Consider the following 15,580-nt stretch of genomic DNA (forward strand, 5'->3'; position numbering starts at 1 on the left):
CCACCCAACGCTTTGGCCAATCCCAAGGCAGCCCCTTTACCAATGGGTAACATCGCAGACAGGGCATTCGCAAGAGCACCGCCCCATTGCTTTCTCCTTTTCGGTCGACGACGGCGTCTTCTCATGGTTGTTGTTGTTCTCAGTTACGTACACTGGTCGAATTGCGTGTGACGGTAGGACGTTGTCCGTTTTTATAGGTGGTCGTAATCGTGTTAGTGGTCGTGATGCCCGCAATGCGACGACCCGCGGCCGTCTGTTGTTGTTGGCGTAAAATCTCTTCCAATTGTTGTTGCATCTGGGCTTGGTCGAGAACACGGTCTCCTCGCCTCCTTCTTCTTCCTCCTCCTCGACCCGATCGAATCGACGAAGGCGGTGTGGAGTCACTACCACTTCCACCTCCACCTCCTCCGCCTCTGCCTCCGCCTCCGCCTCCACCTCCGCCTCCACCTCTGCCTCTGCCTCTTCCACCGCCGCTACCACTAGCGCTACTTCGTCTGCGGCTTCCAGAATCACTGGAGGACGTTGGTGTGTTTTGACGTGGGACGCGTCTCGGTCGTTTCCCTCCTCGAGCGGCTCGTGCCAAAGGTGTGGACATTGTTATCCTGGGTGCCCCGACACCTGCCGTGACATTGGCGCGCAACACCGATCCAGCACTGCCGACACCCACCGTGACGTTGGTCTGCGGTGCACCCGAGCCAGCGGTGCCCACTCCGACGGGCGAGACATTGGGCAGGGGCGGTGTTGCCAGTGACGATCGCGGTGAAGGAGGCGTGTTCAGACTCGCACCCACACCCGCGGCAGGCGGAATCGGAGTACTCGTCCGATTCGGTGTCCCCCAAGGCGAATAATCTTCCAGAGCCGAGAAGTTGAAATCGTCACTACCATAAGAGCTCATTTTTATCCATGTACCTTTCTCTTTCTATCTTCTTCTCGGCGAGTTCTCGTTGTTTATGAACCAAATAATCGAAACCTTCACCGTTATATGCGTTGATGATGGAGCGTACTTGACGGTAACTCTCGCATTCCGTGACCTGTCTCATCGGTTCGTAGTCCAGCTCGTGGGGATTCATGATGTATTTGAGCCTGTTTTTACACAGGTGAATGAATAGCGGAAACCACTCGACCTCGCTCCTCAACATGATGATGTCGCAAACTGATGGCATCGGACGAATCCTTCGTCTTTTAATACGTGACTGAGGACACGTTGATCGTCCTGACTGGCTGAATGAAGATCCAATAGCATGTAACCGTAAGGTCGATCGGTGACCTTGCGAAACGTGTCCAACACCTCCTGCCATTGCGTGGGAAACGATTGCAGAAGTAAATTTCGTATCCCCAACTGATCCCGAGGGTTCTTGAAGGCCGCGATGTAATGCGCGTTTCTGGAAATGGTCTTGGCGAATTTTCCGTTGGGGAATAGATCCTGACACAAGTAAATCACCGTGATGTTCCGATGATGCGAATGTTTGGTGAAAAGATCCAACACGCGCTTGTCGTTACCACCCTCGTCCATCAGATCGTCCAGGACCAACACGCCCCCTCCAGGAAACCATCGGGGTAACTGTTCGCTGTCGGGGATGCCTTCGTAAAACTTGACTCCACCCTTCTTGAGCTTTTGGAAACCGTCTTGCCACGATCCGTAGCAGTAATGAATACTCTTCGGTGTCTGTTGGAACAAGTCGCCGTTCTCCAAGAGCAGTTTGGTGGTGAGCACCGTCTTGCCGCACCCCGACGGACCCGCTATCAACAAACTCGACGGCGTGTGAAATTGAAACGCTTTGCGTCGTTCCATGATCATGAAATGGTCCAGGGTCTCGAGACGTTCCGTTTTTATCTGAACAACTTGGCCAATGGGGTCTTGACGGCCGGGATGCGTTTCAACAGACCCAATAGGGTGACCTTACGATTGAAACAGATGGGTTTTTTCTTGGCCCGACTCCTGATCTTGGCCATGGCCCTCTTGGCAGCGGCTCTCTTGGGACGCCCTTTTTTCTTGGCAGGCGCCGATCTCTTTTTTCGAGGTTTTTTCTTGGCGAATTTACTCAAATCTCCGAACTTGTCTTCGTACCAATGCCTCTTTTTCATTCTTCTTTTCCTATCTTCCTTCTCGGAAAGCTTCGGCATGGCAGGGGCGGCTCTCTTGCGTTTCCTACGCGTGGTCACCGTCGCCGGTAATTCACCGGTGTCCAGGACGGACGGCGGTTGAAAAGACACTTGTCTTCTGGCGGGTTGAAGTATTTTCAGATTGAGTTGTCGTTTTGGCGGTTGGTTTTTCTTGAAATGAGCCTCACTGGGTTGAGGCGTCTTTCCACCCGCTTTTCCATAGCGTTTTTCTAACCTGGCTATCACGTCGTCCAAATGTTTATGCCCTTGAAACTGAAGAGCCATGACTACCACACAACCTCTTTTTCAAAAATGAACCTCTTTTATTTCGAACAGCTTACTTTATAACAAATGACGCACTCCTCGGGAGGAACCGCTCGTGTCCTGGTGACACGGGGTTTTACAAATCTTGCGCCAGGCCAACTCGTCCACGATCAGACGTTCTACCATGTGCCCTAGTTTACGATCGTTCTCCACAAACTCGTTTTTCTTAAAACGATTCAAGAACTCGTTCATGTCCCGACCTTCGGCTCGGTCGATCAGGAACATCAGGGCGTAACCGCCGCAACTCTGGCTGAACAGGGACTGCAGACTCTTGCCGTTGTGAATCTGGTACTTGAAATGACGATCCAACCATTCTTGGATCGGTTCGGCGGTTCCGTACGCGTCCAACGGTAGACCGTAACTGTCCAGGATCTCGCACTTGTTCTTGTCGGCCCACAAAGCGATCCAATGCACGCCCGGTTTGTCGTGAGGGTCCGTGTTCACAATGTAAGCGGTCGGTCCTTCTTGAGGGACTGTCCTGGGAAGCCGATCGCAAGGGACCGTGCCGTAAAAGACACAGCGTAGGGACGGATTCGTCCGGGCCAAATGATCCAATTGTATATTATTCAAGGCTACTTTCTCCATTTTTTTTTCTTCTCATTGGTACACGTCGTAGATGACGACTCGGTTCTCGTTGATCTCCAGCAAGTTCTCGAATTCGCCGTACAACAAGATAGTCAGGTTTTCTCCCGGATTGGCTCCGAAATCGATCACCAGACGCAGTTCACCTTCTTGCTTGGGGTTCAACACTGGACTGTCCAAACATCCATTGGCCGTGTTGTCAAATACAAACATGTTGCATCTCTTGCCGTCCCCCCAATCCACTTTTCTCACCATGTTTCCTTTTCCCCTGCACAACGCTCCTGAGGCTTGGAGGAATCTGTAGTAACCTCTCTGATCTTTACTGTCCCCATCGTGATCGAGCTCCAAGGTCTCGTAGGGGTACTCTTCACCTCTCACCAATTGTTTGATGGAAGCCAGATTGAATTTTCCAAAATTGAACGGACTCTCGGTGATGGTTCCGTTGAAGGCCGCTTGTTTCATCAACAACACCACTAGTCTATTAGGTAGTTTACTGTGGAAAGGATTGCTGCACTCAAAGTGACGATTGTCGTTGGGATGCGAGTAAGTGCGAATTTCACCTCTCACCGTGGGGTAAGTGGCCACTCTTCCACCTTTCAGGCTGGTCATGATCTCTCGGTACACCGAGGGAGTCACTCTCACTTGAGATAGGAACAATCTCACTTTCACGTCGGCTTCAGTCAGTCTGAGAGTACTAGCACCGTCCCATCGGATGGTCCACATAGCTGGGGCATTGAAGTACATGTCGATCTGGATCTGCACGCCAGGTAACAGTAACTTGCTGAGATGAAACACTTCCAGGAAAGGTTTGAACCTCAAAGTCACGGCTTCTCCATCCAGAAACTGGGCTCGTCCCAGGACCACGTTCTTGAGATCTTGAGGTAAAGCAGTATAATGAGCATGAGGAGTGCCAAAATCCAACATATTGGCAGTCAATTCATCGGCATCTCCGTCGTCGGGTACGCCGAGACAGTTGTACCAACCACTAGGTGTCAGGATCGTTTCACCGTCGTCTCGGTCGTGGTTCAACAGGGTCTCGATGTAGGCTTTGAGGTGGTAAGTATCGGTCTGGGGGCTGATGAGAGTCCCATTCAATCTCACATTGATCTGTTTGAAGAGGGTATGGGCCAGATTGCTGGCGAGTCCCATGACATCCGCTGTCAACAGATTCGTGTTGTTACTTTTCTTGACGGTCAATTCCACTTCGAAGAAACTCTCGTTCAAGTCGATAAAGTCTTCTTGAGGATCGACTTGGAAGGTCACTGGATTGATCCCTGTATTGAACGGGTTGATTCTCACCAAACGTCGAGACGACATGCTGACATCCGTGGGAGGGGTACTGAACATGTTCAGGCGAGGGTTACGAACCCCCGCCGACCGGGCATGAGCCACGAGGTCCGTCATCGTCTACGTCGTCGTCGTCTTCGTCTCCGTCTCAGGGCCGACTGCACCCAACGATAGTTCGGGCGTTTTGATCGGGACGGGAATATCGATCCGCCTTTATACGTTCGTCGTATCGGGATAAGTCTCACGCGCCTCGAGTAAATGGGAATCATACTCCAAAGAGGTCTTTTCTCACTTTTTTCGCCAACGCCCGTTTGATCTCTTGCGTCGCTTTACGTTTCACGGCTCGTGTCGCTCCTCTCTTGACCCCGGCGAATCCACCTCTCCAATTGGGCTTTCCTCCCTTACCGCCCGAATTTAAACCTTTCAGACCCTCCGTGGCAGCCTCGGTGATAAAGTCTCGTAGAATGCCGGGACCGCGTTTCTTGACACCTCTCCAAGCCATGCCGAATCCGTCTCCGGATTGCTTTATTTTATCGGGCTGAAATCGTACCAGCGTTCCACCGATCATTCTTTCTTAAAGTGTAACGTCACGATCGTATTGCCGTCTCCAAAGGTCGTCAGTTCTCCAGTTGTCTCAGCCACTTGCACTTCTATTATGTCGATGAGGTCTTTGCGCACGGGAATATATTGAATGTGGTAAGGCTCGAAATACTGGACACCCGCACCTCTTCGAATCAAGTTGACCTCTCTCAGTAAATCCGTGACCTGATTTCCCACCACGCCACTTCTAGCCACGTCCGAGTAGACGAACAAAGAGCGCGACCTGTTTCCCACCACCACCTCGAACGCCTTGTTCAGGTTCAGAAAACGCCAATTGCAATAGATGCTGAGTTTCAAATAACTGTTTCCCGTTGAATAGGTTGAGACCGTCCAAAAAACAGGTAATCCATCCGAGTCGTGTAAGTCCCCGACGACACCAATGTTGGGAATTTCATCTTTGAAGAATTCGCTCTGCAAGTTAGGCCCCAGATTATAACCGCTGCCGTTCTTTTCGAGCCATCCCATTTTACAAGCCAGGTCGACATTGATGTGTAATGCAGGCATGTCTTTGATCGGACGTAAGATGTTTTCGTTGTCCGTGACCAGGTCTTCGCCTTCCCACTTGAACCTGACGTAGGTTCTTTTCCCATCACTCGTGACATATTTGGATCCTAATTTGGGTCCGTTGTACTTGAAGACGCGTTGTCGATCGAAATAGGCGATCATGGATTTCATGAGTCCAACACCGTCCACGTTGTGAATCACCTTCTTGAGGTCCTCCGTATCGAAGTAAGCTTCTCCATACATGTAGTGGCTAGTCGATTCTATGCGTCTCCATGCGGAAAAGGCCAAGGTGACTTTTTTATCAGGATCGTTCGGCGTCAAGGAAGGCAGCCTCACGTGGGCATCCGGCATGGCGATGCTACTCAATCCCACTTTCCATCCTCCGTCTCCATTCAGGCGTAAGGGGTGCGGTAACCTGATCTTGAAATGGTTCGGTTTGTTGTCCGGGAACTCGCTCTTACTGCTGTGACTGGGTAAGCTGACGTAAAAATCACTCATCCTTTCTTGAAATGCAACGTGATCGTGGTCACGCCCGACGCAAAGTCCACCAGTCGCCCGTCGTTCTCAGATACCTGCGTCTCGACAATGTCCAAAAAGGTCGTGCGCACCGGTAGATATAGAATGTGTCTCGGTTGAAGGTCGACCACGTCCGGATCGTAACGCACCTGTTTCAACAGGTCCGTGACTTGATTCCCCGTCACCATACTCTGTCCCACATTCGAATACACGAACAAGGAACGACGCTCGTGACCGAACGCTTCCTCGTAACTGCGATCCAGGTCCGTGGACACCCAATTGATGAAACAACTCAAATGTAAGGTGTCCGGGTCGATCTTGTAAAATGTCTCGTCCCCGTCATTCTGCGCTATGATCAAGTCCGTGGCCGTGGGTACGACTTCCGTGGGAAATTCTTTCCTCAGGTGGGGTCCCAAGACGTAACCCGGTCGTCCGTTCGGCAATGTTCCCATCTTCACCCATTTCATCTTCTTGGCCAATTCGATGCCGATGTTCATTTGCGGGTAGACGCGTTTACCATTGATCAGGAGGCTGAGGCACGTTCTCGAATTGTCCAGGACGCATTCTCCATGCTCGGCCCGATGCATGACCGTGTACAGCAATTCGGTGGGATCGTCGGGTTTACTCTTTTTCTTGTACATCGTCACGTCGGCATCCGTTCTAGATCTCAACCTATGCAGGTATCGATCTCGTATCGCGTTCAGTAACTCGGTACCAGTCCTAGGCGTGAATTCCAAATCGCTTTCTCGCGTCACTCCAGAGACCTACGTGTATAGGTTTATGGAGGCGTTCACCATGTCGATCCACCAGATTTCAAACAGAAGAGAATCTTTCAAGTCCATCTTACGCGTCGCGGACGGAAACGAGAGGTCGCTGATACCCACTTTCCAGCCCGACTCTCTCAACTGCAACGGGTTCGGCAGACGATTCTTGAAACTGTGGGCCTTGTTGTCCGGGAACTCGCTCGTGCTGGCATTGCTCATCAGTTGCACGTAAAAGTCGTCGGTAGACTCATTCATACTTGAAGTGTAATGTCACCGACGTCACGCCCGATGTAAAGTCCACCAATCGTCCGTCGTTCTCGGCCAATTGCACCTCCACTATATCCAAAACGTTGCTGCGCACGGGTTTATATTGAATCTGATTCGGCTCGTACGTCGTCTTGGTCGGGTCGTGGGGGACTTCTCTCAAGAGATCCGTCACGCGATTCCCCGTGATGGTGCTACGACCCACATTCGAATACAGGTACATGGGACTCCGAGGCGGAGGGAGGTCCGGATGAACGACGACTCCACGATTGTAGGTCTTGGCGTATTCCTCGTCCAAGTAACTGAAGCGCCAGTTGCAATAGGGACTGAGCTGTAACGTCCCGTGACTGTCCAAATTCCAAAATTCACGAGATCGATTGCTGTCATGGTTGGTCCAGTCTTTCTTGAAATCAGACGGGACCTTGTCGTCGGGAAAGATCTTGAGCATGTTCACGTTCAAGTGAACGGAGTAATACGATTCCTCGCGAATCAAACCCAACTTCTTGACCAGTTTAGTACCAAAATACACTCTGGGACGTTTTCTGTCTCCGGACTCGTCGAGGAACGTGTCGGTGTTGTCGATAATCAAATCGTTCCCCTCCCATCGGAACACGGGGTAGTATTTTTTCCGTTCGGTGCTCGCAGACTTTCACCCGCATGATCCATGTAATGATACAGCCGTTCGTGAAAACGATGGATGAGGTATTGCATGAGAGATTTACCACTCGTCACTTTGTGTCGGTCACGGTTCAGTTCCTTCCCGGTGACGTAAAATGTCACGGGGTAACGATATGGACGCCACGTAATCCCGTCGTCTAGCAACCTGAACGTTTCAATGGTCCAATCCATACCGAACACATAGTCGTCGTCTTCAAAGTCGTGCGCTTGAGTGACGGGTACTTGATGCGGTCGTGACGGAGGAATCGGGTAAGACACGCTCGCCAATCCCACTTTCCATTCCTTGTCGGATTCAAACAGGAGCGGATACGGCAGACGGTTCTTGAAACTGTTGGCCTTGTTGTCCGTGAACTCGCTCGTGCTGGCATTGCTCAGCAACTGCACGTAAAAGTCTTTCATTTTTTCGTCTTGGGCTTTTGGGTCACGTACAAGCCTTTTTTATCCACCCAACTGTCGTACTTGACTGGCCAACCTTTCCATCGCACCAAGACTTTATCCCCTTTTCGTTTGACGATCTTGTCGATGCGGAACAGATCGTCGTCTTTCACGTCCACCTTTTGCAAATCTTGCGCGTAAAACGTACCCTCGACCACCGTGCCGTCCCATTCTTCCACCTTGTACGTGGTGACCTTCCCAGGACGCACTCGGCGTATCACAAACACCTCTTCGGTCCAACCGGGTAAATACCCTTTCTTGAATTGACGAAACTTCTTGTTCAGTCTCACACGATCCCCGACTTTGAGTTGCGGTTTCTTCAATGTCCCTTTTTTTCTTTTTTCCGTAAAGAGTCTCCCACACGTCCTCGCTATTGGCTAAAGTCACTTGATCGGGAGCCATCTTGATACTGCGATGATACGATCGATTGTACCCTTGGACCAGATCTTGTAACACGGGCACATACGTCATCGTATTCTTCACGGTGAAGTACCGGTACAAACGTTCTTTCAGGGTCCGATTGAACCGTTCCACCACACTGGATTTCGTATCCCCGCGCGTCGAAAAATGATGAATGCCTTTCTGCTTCATCAAATCCTGAAACGTCTTGTTGTAGAATTCCTTCCCGTCGTCCGTCTGGAGATTGATGGGTTTTCTACCTCCTTTCAGGATCTTTGCCATGGCTTCCGTCACCGCTTTACCCGTCTTGCTCTTCAAGGGCTGGACCCAGGCGTGTTTGGAAAACACGTCCACTACCGTCAAGAGGTAACGATACCCTCGATTGTACCTCGAAATATTGATCACCTCGATCAGGTCGGCCGTCCACTGCTCGTCGATGCCGAACACCACCACCGGGACCGTGGGAAAACGACGACGTCTGGGTTTGTGCAACGTGTACCCCAAATCCCGTTGCAGGACCTCGCGAGCACGTCGTACCGAGATCTTATTGACCTGGGCGAATCGCGTCAGACCGCCCAGACTACCGGGTCTGGAAGGATCCCGATACCGTCCCAGTAACGTTCCGGTCGAAAGCGGCTTTTGCTTCTTCTTTTGACCTTTCTTCTTCATAGTCGATAAAGTTTGTACACGCACTGTCTCCACAACTCGAAACGTTGCTCCCGTACCTCGAGATACTTCTTAAATGAATCGGGTTGCCGTTTCAACCACAAGATATAAACCACAAAACGCATCACGTTGGGTTCGACGTCGGTATAGTCAAACACCTCCAAGGGCGAATCGCTGAAATGGTCGGGGATGGGTTCACCCTGACCGTATCGCTCGTAGACACTAGTGCACTTGGAACACAAGGTCGTCCAACACCATCGATCGGCTATGGTCGTACACATTCTCGAGATCAACCAACTCAAAGCATGAGACATAATGATTTGAACCCAATTCTTTATTCACACTTTCTTATATGTACAAAAACGTCGTGCCTGATTGGTTCTTACGAAAAATCGACTCTGATTGGATAACACGAAAAAGAAGGCGAAGAAAAGACTTAGTCTGAATCTGTAAAGTAATCAACATGTTCCATGTTCTTAAGATCTCGTCCATACTCATCATCACAGTCTTCCTCGTAGGTATCCATGGCATAATATTTACAATTTCTCCAACAACATTCCCCTTTACCGGGTCTCCACTTCAGGGCTTCCTGCTCGTCCCCCTTCGCATAGAATGCTTGTCGCATACTCTCTTTACACTCACCACACAGGTCCTCCCGATCAGTGTCCATGGCACGAAAGAAAAACCGATCCTTCCACACATCACGTTGATGTATGATATCGTAGATCAACTCTTCCAACTTCAGACACGTTTCCTTGTAATCTCCCTTGCTGAAAGTCAGTAACGACTTCACCATGGGACTCTCGTCTGCCTCCAACACCCGTCGTGATAGGTCACGAGAGAAACGCAAGGGTTCAAACAGATCACGGATGGCATCGGTCATCATGTACGTGAGGTTATCCGTGGCGATCAAACAGGCCCGCTCGGCGTCCAGGGTGGGATCACTACAATGAATGAATTTGAATTGACCGCTACCACTTCGGTACATCACGCGACACCACTCACCGAAAAACAAAAACACGTGTTTGTTCTTCTTCATCATCTCCAAAATCGTACCACCCCAGTCAGGACGACGTCTCATCAAGAGCTGAAAAGACCACAGACTATCGGGTACTCGACCTGACGGTTCGAAGAGATTGTCAAAAATGTACAGGTCCACCTTGGCATCCGGAATGGCGTCGAGATCTCTTAAAGTGTGTACCTTCAGATCCACGATCTGTTCCACGAGGTCCCGAATCTGGTTCGAGTTGCTATAGTACGTCATCTTGACACCCTCAGACAAACTCGTTAAACTTCTTTCCTTCTCGATCCGCTCGCTTCGTGATCTCCAAGCCCGACAAATGAGGATAGCAACTACGCACACCCCAGTCAATCAAGTGCCTCTGGAGCCTATAGTACAAAGGAGAGACAAGACGTAACTCCAATTCAATTATCCTCGCGTGTAACGGTCTTTCGCCTTCTTTTTCGATTCTATCCAAAACGTCAGAAGCTCGATTCAACTGTTGTCTAAGATCTTCAAGGATCTCTTGCACGTCTCTCTCATCCAAAATCCTACAGGTCATCACCGCGTCAACAGCAAGTCGAGAATGATTCGCTGCGTCCAACGGGCTCCTTTTATACCCGCGCCGTGGATCCACTTTCACTCCGTACTTTCCCGGATCACGTGCCCACTTCAGATCCCGCCAATCGGAACGAAGACCGTCACATGATCCCATCACACCACACGTCACTGATTGGTCAAAAACGTCCATAAAGTCGAACAACGCATTCCATCACGAGTCACTTTTCAGCAGAAGTCGTCATGGATTCACACGTCGAACCCGTCAGGAAAAAGAAAAAATTGTCCAAAAAGAAACTGGAACTGCTCTTACCCAAGAGAGTGGAAAGAGAAGTAGGAGGTAAACAACTACAATCCACTTTAGATAGATGGTTATTCAAAAAACCTCGTGCCAGACTCCGTTTCAACGAACGCGTCCTCTTCAAAGAAATCACCCCGGACTCGGTCAGTTGGACCACCGTCCCTCTCAAAGGCTTCTCGCGACCCTGGAGCGCCTTTTCGATCCAACGCCAAGAAGTCAAAAGCCAAATGAAAAGTAACCATGACAAGCGAAGGCAAAGACCGACCCCCAAGAACGTGCGAAAAACCACCCTCATCCTAGAAACCATGCGACGTGAAAACACCTTGTTGGGATACTAACTCGTTCTCTATCTTCACAGACTCAAAGCTACCTGCCATTCAAGGCGGATGCATGACCGTGATCAGTGAATCACCTCCTCGAACCGTGCAAGTCCTGGAAGCCATGGGACTCGACAAATTCAAGAAAGACGACCTCGTAGAAGTACCCCCTGAAGTGGACGACCGAGGAGAATTCACCGAAGTCCAAGTGTTGGAGGAATTCGACCCCGATCAGTTCCTGAACCAACTGAAACCACAAGATTCCATCTGCCCACGTTGCATGGTACCCCTGACATACGGAAGCGTGCGAACCCCAGACGGTGGTACCTGGGAATATTACCGATGCCCCTCTTCCAGATTCTACACCAAGTGTTATGTGACCTGTGGCGTCAAAGAGGTGGGCACTTACCTGAGACGCGTCGAAGAACAGACCCACCCCTGCTACAGGAACATCGACCCGGCTCGTTTCCGATGTCTATGCAGCAAATCCCTGGTCTTAGCCACCTCCCACTCCCAGTCCAACCCAGACAGGCTCTATCTCAAGTGTCCCAAGCGTACCTGCAAGTTCTTTCAATGGATCGACGAATACCCACGAGGAGTCGCCGAAGCCATACTGATTAATGGACAGGCCCCAAACTAAGAAAAAGACAGACACAGTTTTTTGTAAAAACACACTCTGATTTTTATTTCACACTATTTACACGTTGGGTAATTTGTCCTCCGCGTCGATCATGGCTCGCATCGTTACTTGGTCACAATGGTTGAAAGTACTATAATAATCGTTTATTGATTCATTGATATCCCGAAGAAAAAGAGGGCGCCGGTCAATAGGACCGTGCACACGTCCCACCCTGTAATAAGTGGAATGACCAATAAAAAGTTGTTTTTGTTCTATTTTCAGACTCCATGTCTCGATTTCCTAACCCTCAATGTCTATGGTGCAAGGAAGGATACACTTTCAAACACAGTATCAGAGACTACTTCCTGACACCCTGTTGCGACCAATTCTTTCACGGAACCTGTAAAGCCCTCCACACTGAGCGGTTGAAACCCTCCGAAAGACTCTGCCCTCATTGCAAAGCCGTGAATTTCGGACTGCCTCCCGATGACAATCCCAAAACCAAGTCCTAAAGAGGTAAGCGCTTCGATGGTCTAATGGTTAAGACGTTGAGTTGTGGCCTCAAAGACCCAGGTTCGATTCCTGGTCGGGGCATTAATTTTTTTCTTTTTTATTCCCTATAGAGACGATGAAAAAATCACGCAACAAACCATGTACATTCTCTCGTTAAAGGATCTTTATTAGTGTTACAGGCATGAATAAAAATGTTTTTTCACTCCTCTGATTCTGGTGTTTTTACAATTTGTTTGATAAATGCTCGGTACGCCAACTCGTCTCGGTCCTCCCAACTGCTCTTCCACGCTTCCCATCCGTCCTCAAATCGATCCGACAACTTCTCCAAACACACAGGGTCTTTAAACGAGATAGACTGGTCATCAAGCATCTTCTCAGACAGCATTCTTCTGAACCTCATCACCTCATCCGCCAGCTTCACCACCTCTTTCCTCAGAACGACATCCATAGCGTGAGAAACGGCGCATTTCATTATCTTTCCAAGAATACCGTCATGAACAGCATCCATCACCCTCGCGGCAAGTTCTTCTATCTTCTCCTCTTCAAAAACACTATTCACCTTCGTCTCGCTCTCCTCTGAAGACATCTTCTAGTCGCCTAGCTCAAAACAACAATACTCACTCGACACTCACGCAAACCCTTTTATTCCCATCCGAACCTCGATTTCATGCACGTGACAGCCTCGATCTCATGGATTGGCTATCGCCTTATTTGGACATGCGCGTCACAACCTCGATTTCATATTTCTCCTTATTTGGACATGTTGCCCTTATTTGGGCATGGGCGCCATGTTTGACCCCCTGGACGCCATCTTGTTTATGCAAATCGAAAATACTGCCCTCTGATTGGTCGAGAGCCTTTTTTAATGATATGCATCGCCTCCTGATTGGTTACGGCCCCTATTAACGTGCTTTACTACTGGTCTCGCCTACTCTTTGATTCTTAAAGTGAACTGGGGCCATATTTCGGCCCAGAAGCTCGAAAGTGAAAGTCCAAAAAGTTTTGCTGTGTCCATTTCACCGCAAACCAAGCCACATCAGCAGATTGTTTAAAGTGTCCGGGACATCAAAATATTCCCCAAGTCCCGGGAAATCGAGCCGAAGTTTGTCAAAATCACGATGCGCGTAAAGCAGTCTCGGCTACTCTTTTAGTCTTAAAGTGACGTGGCTGTATATTTCGGCCCAGAAGCTCGAAAGTGAGCGTTCAAAAAGTTTTGCTCTCTCAATTTAACTGAAAACCAAGGCCATCATGAGTTAGTTTAGAGTCCGTGGGACTAAAAAATATCCCTTAAGTTCTGGCAACTCAAGCCGAAGTTGGTCAAAATCACGATGCGTCTAAGGCGGTCTCGGCTACTATTTCAGTCTTAAAGTAAAGTGGGGCTATATTTCGGCCCAGAATTTCGAAAGTAAGCGTTCAAAAAAATTTGCTGTGTCCATTTCACTGCAGACCAAGGCCATCAGGGGTTAGTTTAGAGTCCTTGGAACTTGAATATATCCCCGAAGTTTTGGGAAATCGAGCCGAAGTTGGTCAAAATCACGATGCGCATAAGACGGTCTCGGCTACTCTTTCAGTCTTAAACTGAAGTGGGGCTATATTTCGGCTCAGAAGCCCGAAGGGGAGCGTTGAAAAAGTTTTGTTCTCTCCATTTCAATGCAAACCAAGGCAATCACGAGTTACTTTAGAGTCCTCGGTACCGGAAAATATTCCCCATTTCCTGGCAAATCGAGCCAAAGTGGGTCAAAATCACGATGCGCGTAAGGCGGTCTCGGCTATTCTTTCATTCTTAAAGTGAACTCGGGCTATATTTCGGCCCAGAAACTCAAAAGTGAAAGTTCAAAAAGTTTTGCTGCGTCCATTTCACCGCGAACCAAGCCACATCAGGAGATAGTTTACAGTTTCCGGGACATCAAAATATTCCCCAAGTCCCGGGAAATCGAGCCAAAGTTTGTCAAAATCACGATGCGCGTAAAGCAGTCTCGGCTACTCTTTTAGTCTTAAAGTGACGTGGCTGTATATTTCGGCCCAGAAGCTCGAAAGTGCGCGTTCAAAAAGTTATGCCGTGCCCATTTCACTGCAAAGCAAGGCCCTCAGGAAGTAGTTTACAGTCCCCGGAACTGGAAAATATCCTCCAAGTTCCGCCAAATCGAGACGATGTTGGTCAAAATAACGATTCGCGTAAGGCGGTCTCGGCTACTCTTTGAGTCTGAAAGTCAAGTAGGGCTATATTTCGGTCCAGAAGCTCGAAAGTGAGCGTTCAAAAACTTTTCCTCTCTCAATTTCACTGAAAACCAAGGCCATCATGAGTTAGTTTAGAGTCCCCGGGAGTGGAAAATATCTTTTAAGTTCTGGCAACTCAAGCCGAAGTTGGTCAAAATCACGATGCGCCTAAGGCGGCCTCGGCTACTCTTTCAGTCTTAAAGTGAAGTAGGGCTCTATTTCGGCCCAGAAGCTCCAAAGTGAGCGCTGCAAAAAATTTGCTGTGTCCATTTCACTGCAAACCAAGGCCATCAGGAGTTAGTTTAGAGTCCCCGGGACTGCAATATATTTCCCAAGTTCCAGAAAATCGAGAAGACGTTGGTCAAAATCACGATGCGCGCAAGACGGTCTTGGCATGTCTTTCAGTCATAAAGTGAAGTGAGGCTATATTTCGGCCCAGAAGCTCAAAAGTGATCTTCAAAAAGTTTTGCTGTATCCATTTCAATGCAAACGAAGGCCATCAGGGGTTACTTAAGAGTCTTCGGGACTGGAAAATATTCCCCCAAGTTCCGGGAAAGCGAGCCGAAGTTGATCAAAATCACGATGCGCGAAATGCGGTCTCGGCGACTGTTTCAGTCTTAAAGTAAAGTGGGGCTTTATTTCGGCCCACAAGCTCGAAGGTGAGCGTTCAAAAAGTTTTGCTCTGTCCATTTCACTGCAAACCAAGGCCATGAGGAGTTAGTTTATCGTCCAAGGGACTGGAAAATGTTCCCCAAGTTCCGGGAGATCCACCCGAAGTTTGTCAAAATCACAATGCGCGTAAGGTGGTCTCGGTTACTCTTTAAGTCTTAAAGTAAAGTGGGGCTTTATTACGGCCAGGAAGCTCGAAGGTGAGCGTTCAAAAAGTTTTGCTGTGTTCATTTCACTGCAAACCAAGGCCATCAGGAGTTAGTT

General features: G+C 49.3%; 3 protein-coding genes, 1 non-coding gene and 1 pseudogene across 4 annotated transcripts; 1 reads left to right on the plus strand and 4 right to left on the minus strand.

Annotated features, from left to right (window-relative positions):
* Window positions 1-129: 129 nt before the first annotated feature.
* Window positions 130-895, minus strand: LOC149109947 (uncharacterized). The gene has a single exon (XM_089291812.1). The coding sequence runs from the start codon at window positions 893-895 to the stop codon at window positions 140-142; it is 756 nt and encodes a 251-aa protein (XP_089147938.1). The 3' UTR covers window positions 130-139.
* A 1,182-nt stretch (window positions 896-2,077) lies between these two features.
* On the minus strand, window positions 2,078-4,545 carry LOC149109948 (uncharacterized protein F54H12.2-like). Its single transcript, XM_089291814.1, has one exon. It carries the CDS (start codon window positions 4,411-4,413, stop codon window positions 3,025-3,027), a length of 1,389 nt encoding a protein of 462 aa, XP_089147940.1. The 5' UTR covers window positions 4,414-4,545; the 3' UTR covers window positions 2,078-3,024.
* Window positions 4,546-6,692: 2,147 nt separating this feature from the next.
* Window positions 6,693-8,028, minus strand: LOC149109949 (uncharacterized; annotated as a pseudogene).
* A 1,413-nt stretch (window positions 8,029-9,441) lies between these two features.
* Window positions 9,442-10,386, minus strand: LOC149109950 (uncharacterized). The gene has a single exon (XM_089292030.1). The coding sequence runs from the start codon at window positions 10,384-10,386 to the stop codon at window positions 9,559-9,561; it is 828 nt and encodes a 275-aa protein (XP_089148156.1). The 3' UTR covers window positions 9,442-9,558.
* A 2,053-nt stretch (window positions 10,387-12,439) lies between these two features.
* Trnah-gug (transfer RNA histidin (anticodon GUG)) lies at window positions 12,440-12,511 on the plus strand. The gene has a single exon. It is a non-coding gene; the product is annotated as a tRNA-His (tRNA).
* Window positions 12,512-15,580: the final 3,069 nt, after the last annotated feature.

The sequence above is a fragment of the Orbicella faveolata genome, unplaced genomic scaffold (assembly GCF_042242905.1).
Source record: "Orbicella faveolata isolate gen_17 unplaced genomic scaffold, um_ofav_v1 contig_24, whole genome shotgun sequence".
Classification (NCBI taxonomy): Eukaryota; Metazoa; Cnidaria; class Anthozoa; order Scleractinia; family Merulinidae; genus Orbicella; species Orbicella faveolata.